This window comes from Anguilla anguilla, chromosome 1, assembly GCF_013347855.1.
Source record: "Anguilla anguilla isolate fAngAng1 chromosome 1, fAngAng1.pri, whole genome shotgun sequence".
In the NCBI taxonomy this organism is placed as follows: Eukaryota; Metazoa; Chordata; class Actinopteri; order Anguilliformes; family Anguillidae; genus Anguilla; species Anguilla anguilla.
This window is the reverse complement of record NC_049201.1, coordinates 48,634,761-48,656,090: the sequence shown is the minus strand read 5'-3', so window position 1 is coordinate 48,656,090 and position 21,330 is coordinate 48,634,761. Positions and strand designations below refer to the sequence as shown.

Genomic DNA, 21,330 nt, shown 5'->3' with positions numbered 1-21,330 from the left:
TGAGAGAAACGCCACACCCCCCCCCCCGTCATCACGCTGTCCGTGACCAGACTGACAGCTCCATTTTAATCACAGCCACCCAAACCCACACCGGGAGCACGCTCACCTAGGATCCTGAAGAAACCTCAGCTACCAACCTTTTTATATTTATACACTGTGCATTTCCAATCTGGTTTGTTTCATGAAGTAAAATAACATGGACTCTTTGCAATTTATTGGTGAAAATGTTTTGCTGTGAGTTGCAGTGAGCTGACTTCAGTCTACATCTGCTGAATGGCTCTGTAAGGACCCTGCTGGCCACACACACACACACACACACACACACACACACACGCACGCACAAACACGCGCGCACACAAACCCACACACACACACACACAAACCCACACACACACACACACGCACAAACCCCCCCCCACACACACACACACACACACACGCACACACACACACACACAAACCCACACACACGCACACAAACCCACACACACACACACACACACAAACCCACACACACACACACACACACACACAAACCCACACGCACTGCACACACACACACAAATCCACACACACACACACACACAAACCCACACACACACACACACACGCGCACACACACACGCACACAAACATAAACAAGCACACACACACACACACACACGCACACACACACACACACACTAAGGTAATGTAAGTACTGTAAACACTTTCTCACTCTTTATTTCCCCCTTGTAGACCAGCTCCTGCGGGAGCCCTGAAAATACAGCCATACAAATCACCAGACCCTTCAAGGTTCAGTCTCAGAAACATGAAATAAAAAGTACAAATGAACTGACATTTATTTTTAAGAATGTGTGTAAACACCCTTTTTCCTGCTTAGAAAGGAAACTGAAATGTATGAACTTTACCAAAAACTTCGGATAAAGCACATGAAGGAAGAAGATGGTGTTGGTCATTAACATCCATATTAAACGTGAAATAATCATGATGATAAAAGCAATATAATGATAAAAAAAAGATATCCAGAATGAGGCTTCTGGTTGTTGATACGATGGCCCGTGTGCGCCTTCAGACAAGAGGACTCCATAATATCAGTCAATGATGCATCTGTGTTATCATCGAAAACCCTTATGGGGGGATTCCACATCACACCTGTTCATTTGCTCCACAGTTAATAATCTCCAGTCTGTAAAGGTTTCTTTTGGTCTGTTAATCCAGAAAAGATATGAGAGTGCAGTCTTTTCATGTTTCTTTGTATCTACAGAAAATAAAAAGATGAAATGCAGTTGATGTGTGGGCGTGTCCACTGTTCACCCTTCCCCGCCATTGGAGGAAGTAGGGAGCGAGGGGGGCATTCAGCTGGTTTGAAGAGTCCGGTGTGCAAACGGGCGTGACCGCAAGGGGGAGACCGATCTCCGCGTCACCCGGCGATACAGAGCTCCGGAAGCGAAGTCCACGCCGAGCATTTCCAAAGTGCGCCCCCCTGTGGGACCAAGCAAAGGTGCGCGATGGCCGCAATGAAACGTAGCGATGACGTGAAGACGTGCGCTCATCACACGAGAAAGGGAAGGGGCCCGAGGAGGGTCACGTGGGGAACTGTCTCAGGGTGACACACGACAGTAGATAAGCGTGGAAGCACAACTCTCTCCTTCAGACTGAAATGGAAAGACCACCATTACGGAGCAAAACAGCAAGATTAGATCATCGAGGTCAGTCACAAAATGACCAAGAAGGCAACAGTTCTGGGATATACAGAGACCTAGGTGTGTACATGTTAGCTCTATATTAACATCTTATTTAAGACAGACAGACAAACGAACAAAAAAGGGGTCCAATTTAAATTTTAAAAATAAAACTCAAATCACTTCTTTTTTTGTGGCACTCACAAAAACTGTAAAAACAAACAAAAAAAAAAATCATGTTTACGATTCATATAAAAAAATCCTACATAAAAATCGAAGATATCACAAAACTGATTATTTTGTCTTTTGATCCTATAGGAATTTAAAGTCAACCCTGTTTTTTATGATTGCTTCATTGTGTTCTCTTCTCAATTGGAGTTTGTTACCGGCTCCTCTCTCTGTTGAGCTTTCCCACAGCACATTGTCCTCTGACTCGACTGGCCTAAAGTATCTGTGGACAAAGAGCTCCACTCGCTCCGTCTGGCCGTGTAGTGTGTGGCTTGTCCTTTTCATCCGAAGCCGTGGCCTCACTGATGACCCACAGGCACACACACACACACACACACACACACACACCAGTATTAGTAGGCCTTATCCCCAGGGGACACCCTGTAGTCTCATATTCTGTCTGAATCACAGGTGTGCCCTTCAATCACACATCCACTGATTTTTTGTACTTCCATATAAAAAAACTTAAATAAAACAAAAATGAAGCAACGCCCCTTTTGGAGGGAAAACACATACACACACACGCTCAGACACACGCACGCACGCACACACGCACACACGCACGAACAAAAATAACAAACTGAGGCAGTCACGTAAACAAACCGATATGCAAGCGGTACTGGGACGACTGCCTCCTAGGGAAGGCAAGTGCACATGAATCAAGTTTTTTTTTTTTCCCTCGAGCGCCCAAGTCTTCTCTCTCTCTCTCTCTCTCTCTCCGGCTCTCACAGAGTAATGGGGAGTTATTTATTTCTCTCTTGCAGCCACCGTGAGGGCAGAGAAGCATGCCGAGGTAGCCCAGTCGAAAAATATTTTCCCACTCGCTCTCTCTCTCTTTCATTCTCTTCTTCGAATGTCTGTATTGGGAGCCTGTGTCTCTTTCTCTCTCGCTTGCCCTCCGTCTCTCTCTCCGCGGACGCGCGTTTAGAAGATTTCGGGCAACGTGACGTTCCTCAGGAGCCACTGTTGGGACCGGCTGCCGTTGCAGTCTTTGACGCTGGGCACCTGGCTGTCCTCCTCCGTGGCCTTGTCCAGACACTGGTTGCTGTTGACGTGCACTAGCGTCAGTTTCTGCAAGAACAGAGGAGACACAGAATCAGGGGTCCAATCAATCCAACAGCAAAGTCCTCAACTTTTTAAAACATTTTTTTAACACTCTGTTGTGATGGAGACATTAACTACATAAGAATACATACAAAACATAGTTGTTGCTAACTGCAGTTATTCCTATTCTTACCCTCGCAATGGGAACAGTAGTCAATATAAACAAGATGGCGGAGGATTGTCACCGCCCCGCACACGCAAGCCTTCTCTCAGCGAGCTGGTCTCGCCTGCAAGCTGCGCCTCTCCTGTTGACTGAGTTTTAATGGTCCAGGGCCAGGCGCTGAGCTTTGAAGACCCCCTTCATGGGCAGCTAGCAGAGCGACTGCTTAAACGCTCCCCCCAAACACCGGGGAGCCCAGACGGTCTGACAGACTGCAGACAGCACGGGCACCAGCTGGCACCGCCGGCGTCACGGACAGCAGGAGGAAAACGGGCTTCAGGAGAGGACGGGCCTCGGCGCGGAGGGTCCGAGACGGGCAGGTCGGGGGGAGGGGCTGTGTAAGGGGCTTTATTCGGCACTCAAAGAGGGGCGACACTGACGGGCCAGCTGCAGGTGCCCCTTAAACCGTGAGCGCCCTCGGGTCAGTCCGCCGCAGCCCTCCGCTGAGCCGGGCGGGGCGGGGTTAATGGCGTGTTAATGCCGGTTGCGTACCTGTCTAATCCGCGCTGACGCGCGGCGCTAATGCTTCTGTAACTCTGCAGTGTGCACCTCAGTGCGCGCGGCGCTAATGCTTCTGTAACTCTGCAGTGTGCGCCTCAGTGCGCGCGGCGCTAATGCTTCTGTAACTCTGCAGTGTGCACCTCAGTGCGCGCGGCGCTAATGCTTCTGTAACTCTGCAGTGTGCACCTCAGTGCGCGCGGCGCTAATGCTTCTGTAACTCTGCAGTGTGCGCCTCAGTGCGCGCGGCGCTAATGCTTCTGTAACTCTGCAGTGTGCACCTCAGTGCGCGCGGCGCTAATGCTTCTGTAACTCTGCAGTGTGCGCCTCAGTGCGCGCGGCGCTAATGCTTCTGTAACTCTGCAGTGTGCACCTCAGTGCGCGCGGCGCTAATGCTTCTGTAACTCTGCAGTGTGCACCTCAGCGTGCGCGGCGCTAATGCTTCTGTAACTCTGCAGTGTGCGCCTCAGCGTGCGCGTCGCTAATGCTTCTGTAACTCTGCAGTGTGCACCTCAGTGCGCGCGGCGCTAATGCTTCTGTAACTCTGCAGTGTGCACCTCAGTGCGCGCGGCGCTAATGCTTCTGTAACTCTGCAGTGTGCACCTCAGTGCGCGCGGCGCTAATGCTTCTGTAACTCTGCAGTGTGCGCCTCAGTGCGTGCGGAGCATTACTGCCTTAAGGGCATTACAGAAAGCAAGCTTCCCTCGCCGGCCCCGTCTGCAGACCTGTGCCCCAGCGGCCTGGCAGCAGCCTTCCTGGCAGGTCTCTGGAGAGGAGCTGCTGTGTTCTGCTGGGCGCGGCCCTCACATGCGCTTAATCCAATGAGCTCCACTTCCAGATCTCTCTCTGCACCGCTCCTGTCCACTCAGCCAGCACAGCCCCACCACCTGCATCCCTCCACCTCAACTCTCCAACCTCATCCCTCCACCTGCATCCCTCTACCCTCATCTCTCCAACCTCATCTCTCCACCTGCATCTCTCTACCCTCATCCCTCCACCAGCATCCCTCCACCTCATCTCTCCACCTGCATCCCTCTACCCTCATCTCTCCAACCTCATCTCTCCACCTGCATCCCTCTACCCTCATCTCTCCACCTACATCCCTCTACCCTCATCTCTCCACCTGCATCCCTCTACCCTCATCCCTCTGCCTGCATCCCTCTACCCTCATCTCTCCAACCTCATCTCTCCACCTGCATCCCTCTACCCTCATCTCTCCAACCTCATCTCTCCACCTGCATCCCTCTACCCTCATCTCTCCAACCTCATCTCTCCACCTGCATCTCTCTACCCTCATCCCTCCACCAGCATCCCTCCACCTCATCTCTCCACCTGCATCCCTCTACCCTCATCTCTCCACCTACATCCCTCTACCCTCATCTCTCCACCTACATCCCTCTACCCTCATCTCTCCACCTGCATCCCTCTACCCTCATCTCTCCAACCTCATCTCTCCACCTGCATCCCTCTACCCTCATCTCTCCACCTGCATCCCTCCACCTCATCTCTCCATTCTCATCTCTACATCCTCATCTCCATCCTCATCCCTTCACCCTCATCCTTCCATCCGTAGCCCTTCACTTGCACCCCTCCATCCTAACCCTAACCCACAGGCCCACAGGCACAGCACTCCGCCAGCCCAGCATGCAAGCGCGTGCCACCGCAGCACTGAACGCCTGTAGCTCGCTTCCCTTAACACGCGGTCAGGCTAACATTTCTGCACAGGAAATGACCATCGGTAACAGTGCACAATGAAAGTTGATGGAGAGAGGGAGGTGCACCAGTGTGGAGACACTGTTACTCAGAAACATTCTTAAAAAGTCTTAAAAAGTTAGACTGTGGCTTAAAGATTATAAGGGATCAGAGTGAGGAGTTTTTTATTTGCAAGCGTAAGCCTGAACACTGGAGTGGAGCGAATGAGTTACTTATAAAACACGGAGCAGATGACTGTAAAAGATTTAGAGTGATGTGTGGCATTGCTCTCTGTGCACAGACCTGGTGAGCAGCTGCCTGGCTAATGAGAGCCTAACGCAGAACTGGGGCCTTGTGTCTGTAAATGCTCACTGCTCCAGCTTACAGTCACCTTACCACTGAACACGCGCTTCCACGGGCACTTAGGATTCAGTGGAATCACACCTTCACGAGTAAAACACCCCAGCTTGACTGTGGCAATGGATCCTTCCGGAAGTTTTGCAGCAGAGTGCTGTCCAGAGAGTGGGAGGGGCCGGGAGATGGGTGTGGGGCACGCACAAGGATGAACGGCGGCTGTGGAGGCCAATTAAAGGAGGCTGCGTTGACGGACACTCCCCGCGATGACATCAGCAGCGGGGGAGCAGAAAGCAGTCGCGCCTCGGCGGGTCGGCACCGTCTCGCCCCCGTCAGGCGAAGAGCGAGGTGTTTCTTCTCCTCCTTTCCCTCCGCAGCTCGACTCCTAACGCCGCTAGAGCGGCGAGAGCGGGCCCTCGGCTCCCCGCTCTGATCTTCAGACAGAGCGCTTAACGGCGAGCTGGACCCCCCCCGGAGGACCCCCCCCGAGCGCGGCCCAGCACCCGCGGCTAAGGCAAACGCTCCGAAGAGCCTCGGGCAAAGCGCGGCGGTCGCGGTTCTGTGGAACGTTCTCACACCGGGAAGCTGAGAATCACGGTCAGGAGGACAGTAATCAGAGCGCACGCTCCGGCGTGTGCACGAACCGCTATTCTGCTGACTAAACGAACGTGAACAGCAGGGTGCGGGGGAAGGGGAGTTGTGTTGGGAGAAGATAACCCCTTGAATGGCAGTAACAAAATGGACGGTCCTGTAGAGCGTGGCGAGAAACTGCAAAAACGGGACCCTGAAAAGACGCCGGCACTCCAAACATTTTTTATTTATTTATTTTTTTGGAGTCCTTCAAGTTTTAATTACACGCGGTGGCTTTCTGAGTAGCGTCTTCTCCTCTTTAATCAGAGTGCAGCCGCTTTTCTGCTCTGGCTCGGCTCCCGCCTGCACTCCGAGCGGAGAGGGTAATGTTCCCGACGCCTGGTCGGCTAGTAATGTCTGCCTCTCGCCTGCCCTTTCCCCGCGTGTCATCATCTCGCTCGGCACCCCTCATCTGTGGAGATGAAGCGCCAGCGTGGAGCAGCGCTCACCCCCCTGCCATCCCCCCCCCAGGAACGAGGGGGCTCAGGTTCAAATCTGAGGCCGACTGCAGCTCTTCAAACCCTCAAGCAACATTTGCAACAGCCAAATAACCTCCAGCTGTCCAAATGTGAAATTACATTTTTTTAAATAACAGTATCGTGTACATACCAGTCAAATAAGACCCTGGGTCTTTGTGAACAACACACGAGTCTTTGAACTCGAGAATAACCACCAAGGGCCAAAAACTGACGAAGCAGCTTCAACGGCCTCATCCCCTCCAAACTGCTCAGTGCCACAAACTGAATAATGAATGACTCACCCAACCTAAAATTATGTGGAGACAGTGGAGCGGCCTAAATATCCCGCGGCCTGAACGCCGACATCTGACAGGGAAAATAAACGAGCCGATTCGAGGGCAGGAGGCGAACCGACGTCACATGCGCAAACGCAGCCGCTAGCGAAAACTCTGCCTGAAATGCAAGCAGCTAGTCTGAGACACGGAGCAGACATCGCTACATAAAACCAATGTGAGCTGCTGAAGTTCAGCACGGAGGTCATAACTGACAAGATGCTGGAACAGCAATGCTGGAGGTACATGGAAAATGTTCTGTGGAGAACGATTTTGGTCGATTCAAATCAGATCTGGGTCAAATACGTGTTTGTTTTGGATTCAAATACTTTTCTGTGCTCTATTGATCTGGCCTGGTGTAACTGAGCCTGCCTATATGACCAGAAGGCGGAGTTTACACTTTTTGAGAGTATTTAATTGGTTCCAAAACACCAGACAAGATCAGTAAAGTGTAGAACAGCATTTGAATCCAAAACAAATACGTACTTGACCCAGGTCTGATTCAAATGAAAAACAAGATTTTGTGCCATCTAGTAAGGAACATAGTACTTTCTTCTGCAGCACAAAAACACACTGACTGACCAGGCTTTCCACCACTGCTCTGACTGAGCCTTGCAGCCACGTGAACAGCTTTTATTTATTAGCCGACCGGTTAGCCGGCAGATTACCACTTCCGCTTGCGCTGTGACATCATCGTATTAACGTATGTTGATCCAATGAGCCTGGACTCACTGCCGGGGGTCTCTCGATGCTCAAACGCAGCCGTTAGCCGCGTGCTGCTCTCGCGCTGATAATTAGACGCGGCGCTCCAGACGGAATGCAGGCCTGCCTGTTTTTGAGGCTGGAGACCTGCTATCTCTGATCCTGGCGCTCCCACATGCAGATGAAGGAAAGGGCCTGTTCTTAAAGGGCAGCAGACAGTCTGCCTTCCTTATTGTTGCATTTGATTCAGACAGATAGCATCGTTCAGACAGCGATGGGGACACAGTGCGGGGGGGGGGGGGGGGGGGGGTATCAGGGGAGGGGACCCCCAGCAGCAGGGGGATTCGTATACTGTACGGGCTGAGGGCCAGCCGCCCTGGAGACTGCACCACACGCCAAGTCTCCCTCAGGGAAATCCGTTTGAATTATCTCTGATATATTTTACCTCGCCGTGGGGCCTACTTTTTCATAGTCTGCACTGAATTATGGGATTTGCAGTGATGGGGAAGAAAGGCTTCATTACCCTTGTAATGGGGTGGGAGCTCCAACGTTCTGTCAATCACTGACTTGAATGGGGTGCATTTGCATTAAGTTAGCCTCCCTTATGGACCTCTGCTGCAGATCCACACACACACAGACACACAGAGTCAAAAGCACGCACAGACACACACACACACACACACACACACACACACGTGCACACAAACACACACACACACACACACAGACAGACAGACAGACACACAGACATAGAGTACACACACACGTGCACACAAACAGACACAGTCACACACACATACACACACACACACACACACAGACAAAAGCATGCACAGACACAGAGACAAAAGCACACAGACACACACGTGCACACGCACAGTCACACACAGACACACACACACGCGTGCACAGTCACACACACACGCGTGCACATACACACACAGCACACACACAGACATACACACATTAATATTAAAACTACTAAGAGGCAGTAGATACGAGTCAGGCACTGCTGGTGACGTGACATTTAGGGATTGATGGATTGCCTGTGACCTGGCATCCCCGCGTGAACGCCGGTGACTCCTCCTGCGCAGGGCGGGCAGTTATAACTGACAGCATCCGCTTATCAGGATCCCCATATAAGGTCGTTAAAACTGGCTTCATCCCCGGGTCGCCAGGTGAGCCCTGGTGAAATTAACTGGGAGTTCCGGCCCCTCGGCCCCGTAGTGCTGCCAGATGAGATTCTTTGGCTCCCCAAATATTTATCAAAACACAAAAATCTTAAATGAACTCCCGTTTACATTTTCAAGACTTAACTGTTACCTCTATTTACAGCCCTCTATCTAACACTGACTGGCATACATTTTCTTCTCTTACCCCAAGGATATTCCCCCACTCTTCACCATTCGAATGCTTTATCAGAGCTGTAAACCCATTCACTCACTGAAAATACCTGTGTCAGCAGCTGCCTCATTCCCACACCGCGATCTGGCCAGCTGATCCGCTGCAGTGACCGCGCTGGAGGAACCGCAGATTTCCGGCTTAAACCCCCCCCCCCCCCGTCCCTGGTGACTCTGTGACAACATGCCCCGTGTGACACAGCGCACGCCGATGGGGACCAGGCTGGACCGAGCCCCACTGCACTCAGCACAAGCTCCTGAACCCAAAGCGCCGCTCCGTAGCCTAGCCCATTCCATTTCCTGAATCCCCCACAATTCAGGAAAAAAATCTCATTCTGGCAACCCTGCGGAACCTCACTCTGGCAACCCCGCGGTGGGTTTAGCAGTGCTCTGAAGGCACCCTCCAGGCCAGCTGAAATCACGCGCTCACCTCACGCTAAAATAATAATAATATGAGAGAGGCCCGGGGAGAGAGCCGCCCCTGCAGCTGCAGTGTGCGGCGGTCGTGTTGACCGGGCAGAGGCGCGTTTGACCGCGCGATCTTTCTGACGCAGGAGCTTCGTACCCTGGCGGTTGGCCAGGGCTGCGCTCTGACAGTGACAGAGTGTGGAGGCGCTCGGTACGGCTGGAACGGGGTGCGGGGGTGGGGGGCACAGGCCCTCACGAAAGGAATATATGCTGAATTTCACCACAGTGAGGGAGAGGGAGCAGGATGAATCGGGGGGGAAGGGGAGGGGGGGGGAGCAGAGACACGTGAGTTCTTGCTTTCCTTTCGCTGCCCAGAAAGGCAGTGTCAACAAACCCCAGCATCCGGCTCTCCGAGCCACTGGATTGGATGCTCGAGGCTGTCATTCTCTCCGTGTCCCATTCCCCCCCGCCCCGCCTCCCTTGCCCCTCCTCCTTCCCCCTCCCTCCCCCTCCCAGCAGCCCCTGTGGAGGGAACCAAGAGCGCCCTGAGTCAGCTAAAGCCGGCCTGCGGTCTGGGGGGGGCAGGGGGGGGAGGAGGGAATAAAACGCTGCGTGACATCCGAGGCGAACCGGAGCCTGTATCCGTGGAGAGAAGCCATGTGAGTAAGCAGGCCGTTTACTGGCCAATCAGGACAGGGCCTTTCTCCTGCGTGTGAGGGAGGGTACTGCGCCGAACGGGGATGAAGCTCCGCCTCCGCCTGTTTTAGCCCAAACGCCGCGAACGCTCCACCCTCCGGGTTCCCCGCTCGTGGCGCAGGGCCGACGCCCCGGCGAAATCTCCGCCAACTCTCGCCAAGGCCCCTGTGCTCCTCCCTCACCTCCATCCAGCTGGCTTGTTTCCGTATTCACCGCGAACCGCTCTCACCAGACCCGCCATCGGCGCCTGCGATTCGACAGTAGCGCTCCCTCCCCGCTGTGGGCTACCTTCACCGCTAACCGAGCGCATTTCAGACCAAAGCAATCCGCCTCGTCAGCGACGCTCTGAGATGGGATTACTGGAGCGATCACATGACCATCCCCCTCCCAGCAGGAGCCTGCTTTTCCCAGGGTGCCCTGCGTCCGCGCCGCTAAGCGAGCCCGTTCCCCGCCCCGGCCTTGGCGTGCCCGCTCGCTCACCATGGGGTCGTACTCCCATAACTGGTTCCCCTTCAGGTGGTGACACTTGAGCATCATGACCGGGCCGCTGAGCTTGGACACGTCCAGGCACAGGTCATCCGTGCGGATCTCCTTATTGGCCGTGTAGGAGAACACCTGCGGGGAAGGGGGGTGGGGGTGGGTAAAGAGAGGTGCACAAAATGGAGTCACAACACCGGCATTTTCAACAAACAGCAGGCTTACAAGTTCTTCTTCTTCAAAAAAAATAGCCCTTCATCTCTTGCAGTCACTTAAGGTCTTAACCGTTCTAAAGTGCAGTAGTTGTCAAATGTGTGTGAAAAAGTGAAGCAGAAGAATCGAAGCCCCTTTTTTCCCGGTTAAATAAGCTGAGTTGAGATGAAAAAGCCAGACTGCAGCACCTCAGACAAAAAGACCCCCGGGCCCGCGTCTGAGCGCCAGGCTGAGCCGCCCGCCCAGCGGCTGCTTCATTATTTATCTGCAGTAACGGCAGGGCTCAGAGCGGCCGGGTCTGAGAGGCCCGCTGCTGTACTGCTGCACACACACTGCTACACACACTACTCTACACGCACGCTACACACACACACACACACACACACACTGCTCTACACGCACGGTACACACACACACACACACACACACTGCTCTACACGCATGCTACGCACTGCTGCACACACGCTACACACACTGCTGCACACACACACTGCTGCACACACACTACTCACACACACACACACTGCTGCACACACGCTACACACACTGCTGCACACACACACTGCTCTACACGCACACTACACACACTGCTGCACACACACGCACTGCTGCACACACGCTACACACACACTACTCACACACACACACTGCTCTACACGCATGCTACACACACTGCTCCACACACCACACACACACACTGCTGCTCTAAACACACACTGCTCTACACACACACACTGCTCTACACGCACGCTACACACACTGCTGCACACACACACACACACTGCTGCACACACGCTAGACACACTGCTGCACACACACACACTGCTGCACACACACACATTACGCTACACACACTGCTCTACACGCACGCTACACACACTGCTGCACACACACACTGCTGCACACACACGCACTGCTGCACACACACTGCTGCACACACACACACTGCTCTACACGCACGCTACACACACTGCTCCACACACACACACTGCTCTACACGCACGCTACACACACTGCTGCACACACACACACTGCTCTATACACACTGCTCCACACTGCTGCACACACACGCACTGCTGCACACACACACACTACTCATGCACTGCTCTATACACACTGCTGCACACGTACTGGACACGCTGCTGCTCTACACACACACTGCTCCACACACACACACGCTGCTCCACACACATGCTGCTTCACACATGCTGCTCCACACACACACACACACACACACTGCTGCTCCACACACACACACGAGTGTGGCTAAGAGCTAGCGTAGATGTTCACCTCACCCTGTGCTACAAAGGTGAGTGAGGGAATTAAGATATGCCTGTGCCACCCTTCAAAAAACATTTTAATAAATTTTATAAAGAGAGGGAACCCATTTCCTGCTCAGCCACAAGGCACTTACTCCAGGTTCGTGCTGAATGAAGCAGGCCACACAACTATTTAATTTCAACAGTAAGGAACCAGGGATAAGAAACCGCGGTGAAGCGGACCGGCTGTGATGTATCCACACAGAGGTGCCAAACTAAAAGCAAGTCAGCCATGTAAATAGATTCTGCAGGCCACTTACGCTCCAGCGCCAGTGTGTGCCCACGCGACAGCCTGCCCCAAACCCGCCTTAACAACCCCGCTCACAGCCAATAGTTACAAACCCAAACCCTGCTGCGGTGCAGCGGAGCAGATGACCGGAACCTGCCGGTAAAACTCCAGCAGTGTGAACTGTGGGCGTGTACGCTGCGGGCCAGTGGAGTTATCCCTGCAGGGGTCTGCAAATACGTGATGTAAACAACCCATGAAGGGGGGGGGGGGGGATGATGGGCTGCCAGGTCTGCCGTCAGGGATGAGAGTAAGAGGAGGGTGTGAGAGAGGGGAGTCCAGCGGACAGGGATGAGAGGAAGAGGAGGGTGTGAGAGGGGAGTACAGTGGACAGGGATGAGAGGAAGAGGAGGGTGTGAGAGAAGGGAGTCCAGCGGACAGGGATGAGAGGAAGAGGAGGGTGTGAGAGAGGGGAGTCCAGCGGACAGGGATGAGAGGAAGAGGAGGGTGAGAGGGGAGTACAGTGGACAGGGATGAGAGGAAGAGGAGGGTGTGAGAGAGGGGAGTCCAGCGGACAGGGATGAGAGGAAGAGGAGGGTGAGAGAGAGGGGAGTCCAGCGGACAGGGATGAGAGGAAGAGGAGGGTGTGAGAGAGGGGAGTCCAGCGGACAGGGATGAGAGGAAGAGGAGGGTGAGAGGGGAGTACAGTGGACAGGGATGAGAGGAAGAGGAGGGTGTGAGAGAGGGGAGTCCAGCGGACAGGGATGAGAGGAAGAGGAGGGTGTGAGAGAGGGGAGTCCAGCGGACAGGGATGAGAGGAAGAGGAGGGTGAGAGGGGAGTACAGTGGACAGGGATGAGAGGAAGAGGAGGGTGTGAGAGAGGGGAGTCCAGCGGACAGGGATGAGAGGAAGAGGAGGGTGTGAGAGAGGGGAGTCCAGCGGACAGGGATGAGAGGAAGAGGAGGGTGTGAGAGAGGGGAGTCCAGCGGACAGGGATGAGAGGAAGAGGAGGGTGTGAGAGAGGGGAGTCCAGCGGACAGGGATGAGAGGAAGAGGAGGGTGTGAGAGAGGGGAGTCCAGCGGACAGGGATGAGAGGAAGAGGAGGGTGTGAGAGAGGGGAGTCCAGCGGACAGGGATGAGAGGAAGAGGAGGGTGTGAGAGAGGGGAGTCCAGCGGACAGGGATGAGAGGAAGAGGAGGGTGTGAGAGAGGGGAGTCCAGCGGAGAAGGGCGGTCCTCACCTGGTTTCCCCCCATGCCGTGACAGTTGAATATCCCCACTTTCTCGTTCTCTTTCCTGGCCATGTTGTCCAGACACTGGTTGGTCTCCACATTGCGGATCTGAAGGGAACAGCAGACAACGCTCCTTTAACATCCTGAACAGAGACCGCAAACGTGCAACTCTTTTCACTATCTGACTTCCCCAGGCTTTTTTTCAACCAACAGAATGCCATTATCTGTGACGTTTCCATTGGTTAGTTAGTGTGTCCATCATTGACTGGGGTGAGTACTGTACCATTACTTTGGCTCCTCTTTCTGTATATGAGTGCGCGGTTGAGGTCAAGGCTGTCGCATGCCTGCACATTATCGGTGCTCTCGAGACCTGCGCTGGAGAGGTGGAGCCGTCCCCTGGGACCGCCGAGCAGGCTCCCCCCCCCCACCCCGCTACCGGCCCACCACTTCCATTTCCATAACAACCGTGAAACGGGAGCGGTTTGTCACCATTAACCGCGCTGCCTGCTCCCGCTCGTCTGTCCCGCCCCGCTGTTTTCCCCTCTCCCTGGGAGCCGCCAAACACCCCCCCCACCCCCACTCCCCCAGGCCACGCCACGCGCCACCTGCGATTCCACTCAAACCGGAACATTCCGCCAGTTTGCTGCCGCGGTTACTCCCGCCCACTGGTGACACGGACGCCCCGGGGGGGAGACCCATCGATCAGACCCAAAGCTGAGCGTCCGAAAAAACTGGCCCCCCCCACAGGCCCCCCCCCACCCCCTCCCCCCCCCGCCCACCGCTGCCTCTCATGGCTCATCGCTCACGAGGCTAAGATTCCGCTGAAGGGGTGCCAGGGTGCGAAAAAAACAGCTCCCAGCGTGAATACACATCCACATCCCCGTAACCCTGTCAAACTCCGCTAATTAGCCCCCGTGCCTCCACGATGCCAAGATTATCGACTTGCAGGAGGACTCGCACGTCAATCAAACAGGAGAAAAAAAGAGTTTTCCTTTAATTACAGTACGATCCTTAATTACCGTATAACTTCACCGTCACACCGCGGAATCAGCCAGGTGAACGCTACCATATTAATCTCGTTAAACGTTACATCTTCATGAACAGACTTGAAATTGCCGTATATAAACCAGCCCGAAATCAGGGGCGGTTTGTGCGCACGTGAAAGAACCTGCTGGCCAAATCAAGCACAGCTTGTTCTGTGGCGTGGAGTGCTGTTTTCAGCCAGAGTTTTTTTGTCTGGCGAGACTCAAACATCTGTTTGCTAGTTCAGCCTGTAATTTTCCCAGTCACTACTCTCCTAATTTCCACTGCTTTCAAGCAACGGGCCACTGAGCCGCACAATGCAAGATAACAGTTGTGTATTGTGCAAATGGGTTGCATATCTGTCTTCTTGTGGAAAAGATTTCACTGTATCTTGGTTTCTGCACTCCTGTTATCAGCTTATTGAATTGTCCTGTGCAAAGTCAATCTCCTATGGACGAATGACTGATGTTGGTAATGTCTAACTTAAAACAGGATGTTTGACTGATAATGAGAAAATGACTGTTGAAAAGACCTGCTCCATCTTTAAGTATATACTGCACACACTAAGGATGGCAGTATCCAACGTGAGCCGTTAAGAAGACTAATGCATCTCGCAAGTGAAAAGAGTTTTGCATATTTGGCGAGTTCTGGCCTTTTCATTATTTGACTAACTGAATTTTTTTCCCTCAGCACCCTCAGAACATTTTTTATTGTATTTCACTTAAGTCAGCGGCGCATGCCAAACGCCATTTAGCACATTCCTAATTCAGCCCGAGCCCTGTTTTAAACCTCTTATCACTTCATCATCATTAGCCTTTCATCCTTCCATTAATCTCACGCCCGGACGCCAGACTGAGCGCCCGTTAAACGCTATCGCATTTGATTTCTCGCCCGTTAAACGCCATCGCATTTGATTTCTCGCCCGTTAAACGCCATCGCATTTGATTTCTCGCCCGTTAAACGCTATCGCATTTGATTTCTCGCCCGTTAAACGCTATCGTATTTGATTTCTCGCCCGTTAAACGCTATCGCATTCGATTTTTAATCCGTTAAAAGCTATCGTATTGGATTTTTCACCTGTTAAACGCTATCGTTTAAGTTTTTGCACCCGTTAAAATCTATCCTATTAGATTTTTTTCGCCCGTTAAATGCTATCACATTACACTTTTCACCCGTTAAACACTACCGCATTAGATCTTTTAAAAATTAGCCACAAGGTATCTGACCAGCTGCCCAGATTCTTCATTTCATAAATATTTAAGATTTTTGGTGCACCTTAACCTGTGTATGTCTTCAGGAATATGTCTGTCTGTGCGTGTGTGTGCATGTAAACATATGTAATTCTTGAAATAAGTACAGTTCATTTTAATCCTTACACCACATGTAAAGCCTGAAGGTTATGCTTGTATATTTTGGATGTTCATCACTTGCTTAATAACTGTAGCGTATGAGAATGCAGTATGCAGAATGTGATCAGGTGATTACGCCATGACCTATGGACTGTGATGCTGTGATTGGTTAATCGCATAATTATGCCACGTGATGTCACACCACTGGCTAAGGCAACGGTGTTTGGTTCTAGTTCTTAGTGGTGGTGCCCACAAAACACCAGAATGTCAACATGTGAAAGGAAATATCTTTGGCGCAACAATGCCCAGCATCTACAGCTCACACGAAAAAAAGAGTCACATGATCTCACGACAGGGTCCTTCGTTCGGTTAGCGCACGCGTCAGTGAGCTCGCCGTTCCTTCGCCGTGGCGGAGGAAACGAAAGCAGAAAGCCGAACAAACGGGCCCGAATCCTCCCGCACAAAAAAAACCCCCACTTCTCCTGTCTGCGCCCAGAGCGGGTTGATCTATTGACTCCAGCAATTAAAAAAAAGAGCAATATCTGGAATCATATCTCACAGCGACGAGGAGGCAGCACCGCCTGCGCTCCACAGCATGCTTTATGCTGGCCGTTAAAGGCCTGGATGAGCAATGTGCCGTCCTCTGCAATTGCCTGAATACAATTAGAATGCGCGAGGGCCCCAGAGAGAAACGGGGAGGGGGAGGGAGGGGGGCAATCTACGCAACTTGTTGATTTATACGCCTCGGGAAACGTTTCAAGCCAACTCAGATGGTTGATCTTCCAAAAAAAAAAAAAAAAGGTGAAGGAAAAGAAATATATCAGATTACAACAGATATACCTGAGGCTTTTACTGCTGTCCCTGACAGAAATGAGTTTAGGGAAGAGCTGAAGGGCTGGCCAGAGGAAGGGAGGGAGGACCGACCCACAGGTCTGACCGCTGAAATGGACCGGAGAGCTGGTCAAAAGAGCTCGGCCATGGTCAAAAATATCGACCGAGGGAACACATCTCCACAGTAACCGTATCTCCCAAAAACAGGAAAAGAACTGCTAAAAAACGAACACAGAAACGCGGCTCCACGGTCAGCACATTAGCGAAGGACCGTTTGGTCCAAGATCAAAGAACTAATACGGGCCCCGGTTCCAAGTGCTCCAAGAATTACTGCAACTCTACAGCCAAACTGCTGACAAATCACAGAGGCAGCATATCAAAGCACGGACTGAGGACTACTGCTCCAACAGACAGACAGGCTTTAACCACGTATACAGGGAGCAGGGAAGCGCCGCGCATTCTGACCCCAAACGCCCCCCTGACGACGGCGCGTTCGCGCGCACCGCTGGAGCGAGCCGCCATTTCACACAGCCCGCTCTCTGATCCTAGCGCCACGTCGGTGACGCATGTAAGCCGGTCTGGTGCGGGCCGTGGGCGCGAGCCGCCATCTGAGAGTGGCGTGCGAGCTCGACGCCGCTATCGCTCCAAAGCCGCGTCTTCGGCGATAAAATACGAGGGACGAAGCGAAGCGCGTGCCAAGTTCCCAGCGAAGCGGGCCGGTGCGTTTCTGTGTTTCTCCGCTCGGTGAACGCTGGAGCGCTTCCTGGACGCTCTGCGTTTAATCAAGGGCGCATTCGCTGGCGGGGGCCTCTCCGTTCCCCGCACGGCGCCGAGGCCAGCGCCTCCACGAAGAGCAGCGGCGGGTTTCACATCGTTATTCAGGTGGGCGCCCCGTCGCTCCAGAAACATCTGGCGGACGGCGAGTGTCATGACTCATCTGGAGAGCCATCTGCGGCTCGTTCCGTGTGCTCTTCAGCCCTTCGCATCGAGGGGCTTTTTGATGGGGGAGGGGGTGGGGGGGAGGGGGGGGTGACACGGGGCGGGGAAATGCGAGAGAGGCTTTCGGAGGTATTCGCTCCCAGGACGTCACAGCTGCTTGATTGAAATGTCGTTTCCATGACAACCGCACACAAGTATTCAACGTTCAAAATATTTAAATTGCAGTAATTTCCAAACTTCTGAATGTCACTGTGGAACTATGGAACACTACAGAAACAGAAAAAAAGCTAAATAATACTACTACTACTACTAATAATAATAATAATAATTATAAGAACAACAATACTACTACTACTAATAATAATAATAATAATAATAATAATTATAATAATAATAATAATAATAATAATTCACCTCTCCCAGGGAGTAGTAATGGCGGGGGATCTGGGAGTCCGGGTAGACGTTCTCCAGGTACCAGGAGAAGGGTTTGCACTGCAGCTTCTGTCTCAGGGCGGTCCGAGTCGCGATGTCCCCGTAGTCCACCTTGGTCACGCCTGCCACACAAGAGAGCCCTCTTAGAAACCAGAAACCATGGTAACAGAACACAGGGAGGCAATCACAAAAAGGGCTGCGGGCGAGATTTTTGAGAAACTGCACTTGGGCATGAGATGAGGTAAAGAGAAGCAACAGGCGGTAATAATGAAGAATACGTCTGGGCAGGTAGAAGCACGGTGGCGCTTTTCCTTCGTTCGCTGGGCTGTTTTCCTTGGCTTGCGCTGCTGGAACGCCTCGACCACGCGGTCGCTGGGTTGGTATCACTTTGACCCGTCACGCTCATTGTTTCACTACGCTTCCTAAAACGACACGCGAAGACCCGCGAAAACAAACAGGGGTGCGCTAGCGGCACAGACCTGCACCCAGCAGCCACGCGTGAGGCGCACATCGAGGGGGGAGTGCGAATCCCCCCCCCATCCTCCAGGATGACCAATAGGATGCGGCCTCTCGGTGAGCCTGCAAAGCAAACGCGGCTGGGGCCGATAGCATCGGCAGCACGGCACCGCGGCTGATCGATACCGCCGCCGCGGGACAGCACCCGCTCCGGCCGGGACGAGGCCGCTCTCTTACGGCTGCCATCGCAGGGGAGACGGGCGGATTAGGAGGGAGACGATGGGGGAAGTGTGCCCGTGAAACGGCTGAACGGGTGTTTGGGTGTTTTTATAGGGTGGTGGTGTGCCCCCACACCTCCCCCACTGCTGACACAGACGTCTGACGAGAGGCTGGCCGCCAGTGCCAAGCTTCCGGGTGCCTGGATGACTCCTCCCTCCCTGGGCTCTTGTGAAGGGGATTCCAACAGGGCTAACGCCCGCTGCCCTGTCAGGCTCTGACAACAGGCCCCAGGCCTTCTGTGCCTCTGTGGCCAGGGGAGGCTTTGGCAGCCCAGGGTGGTGGACCACACACTTAGAGGTTTCCGAACTACAACACCCAGCTAGACCATAAAGGCTACATTACCAAGCCATCTAATGAGGACTACAGTTAGCAGCTACTCAAAAGACTACGTTTCCCAACCACCCAATAAAGACCACAGTACCAAACAACATTAACTGCCCACAAAGACATTAGACAGCTGCACAATAAAAATTGCATTACACAGCATCTTTACACTGCCCAGCTGCAAAATAAATCCTGCATTACCCAGCCACCCAATAAAGACTACATTACTCAGCAGCATGACAGACTGCCTTTCCCAACCACCCTATAAAGACTACATTACCTGCCTATATTAACAACCAAAAAAGAAGACAAAAGTATCAAATAAGACTGCATTTCCCATCAAAATAATAAAGAATAAATCAACCAACACCACAACTGGCAATCAAGCTGATATTCTGGTTTCAGACAAAGGTGCTGAAAAGAAGAATTCTAGAATAACTATAGAACAATTCTACAACTTTTTAATCTTTTCAGCTGCTAGAGTTGCTAGTGACGAAATGCTTGGTGGCAGAGACCGAATTTTAGAGTAAACAGAGTTCAGTACCTCTGGGCAGCTTAGGATAAAGCTGTCAAAAAACCCTTATGCATTAGTGTATTAAAGACTGCATTATTCAACCACAAAATATAGACAAGACCAATTATATTCCCTCAGCACCACTTGCCTTGGACACGGGTGGGTTGTCGATCGATTCTGGAGACAATTCTGACCGGCCCCAAAAAGCAAACAGGTTTCCACGCACGACTGGGCCCGACAGTAATGAAAACGCAGCGGCCGGAACCTCCCGTACCCAGTGTGCTCTCAGGCCTGCTGCCTTTCGCAAGGTCCCATCTGCGGCCAGACTAGCCCTGCGCACACGGCCCGGACCGCTCGACCGCCCGGCGGCGACACTGCACGCAGAAATATGTTTCACCACGGCCAATTTCACTGTCACATACGCGCAAGCGTACACACGCACACGCCTGCCCGCACACAGACGCGCGTACACCGCACACCCACGCACGAACGCACGCGGGCACGTGGGCCCCCCGCCCATCCCCCGAAAAACGCGTCGATGGGCCCCCGCCGGGCGAGGGGCGTAGCTCACCCAGCAGGCCCTCTCGGGGAGCTAATTGGGAAGGCTGGCGAGCCGGCGGCGCGTTTAGCCTCAGTAAATACTTTCGCGTGCGCGCGGCTTCTCGCCCCGAGGGACCCGATAATTAATCCTGACGAGGAGCGAAACCTCGCCTCTCCTTAAATCGTAAGTGTGAGAGGAGAGGCCTCCCGAAAAGTTAGCGGTTTGCGAATGCGATTCGAGACATTAACTCGCTCTCATCCGAAGGGAGAGGGGCGGCATATGGAGACATGGGATCGTGACTCATCGCATCAGTCACAAGTTTTAAACTGAGCTTCTGTGCACACCACCGAGTTTAATGTGTGAGGACCGATAATAAAAGGCTCTTAATGACTTAAAGACATAAAGAGGGTCATGTAGGAGACCTTTGCTAATGGTGCCACACTGTTAAGATGTAATGCTGGGAGAGAGAGGCTTCTTCCACCTGAGAAGGGGAGGAGTCTTACTCATCGGAACCAACCACAGCAATTGTGCTGTTGATTGGTTCATTACGTCCAGTTCTGTTCAGTCAGGTTTCTGAATTCAGATTGAATAGCCTATAACTTCACTCCAATTGCAAAATTACCTGGAATACTGCTGTAAACAAGTAACCAATTTATCTACAGAAAAATAATTTTGAGTAGTAGGAGAAAAAAACTGTAAACTGACTAACCAGTCTGACAGCTTGTAGCCAACATTTGCTAGAGAAATATGATCTTATACTTAATGTGAAACAAAGCAATGACCTTTCCATTGTACCATTGCCACAGATCCATTCACAATGCTGTCATA

General features: G+C 52.6%; 1 protein-coding gene across 4 annotated transcripts in view; it reads right to left on the bottom strand.

Moving 5' to 3' along the window:
- Positions 1 to 705: 705 nt before the first annotated feature.
- The window catches only part of galnt1 (UDP-N-acetyl-alpha-D-galactosamine:polypeptide N-acetylgalactosaminyltransferase 1), a 179,397-nt gene continuing 158,772 nt past the window's right edge, over positions 706 to 21,330 (bottom strand). For all 4 annotated transcript variants that reach the window (XM_035415704.1, XM_035415692.1, XM_035415686.1 and 1 more), the window contains 4 exons: positions 18,371 to 18,510; positions 13,824 to 13,922; positions 10,828 to 10,962; positions 706 to 2,984 (listed from right to left, as the gene is read on the bottom strand). In XM_035415704.1, the coding sequence (XP_035271595.1) occupies positions 2,838 to 2,984; positions 10,828 to 10,962; positions 13,824 to 13,922; positions 18,371 to 18,510 (521 nt within the window). In that variant the 3' untranslated portion in view covers positions 706 to 2,837. The remainder of the gene's footprint in view (positions 2,985 to 10,827; positions 10,963 to 13,823; positions 13,923 to 18,370; positions 18,511 to 21,330) is intronic.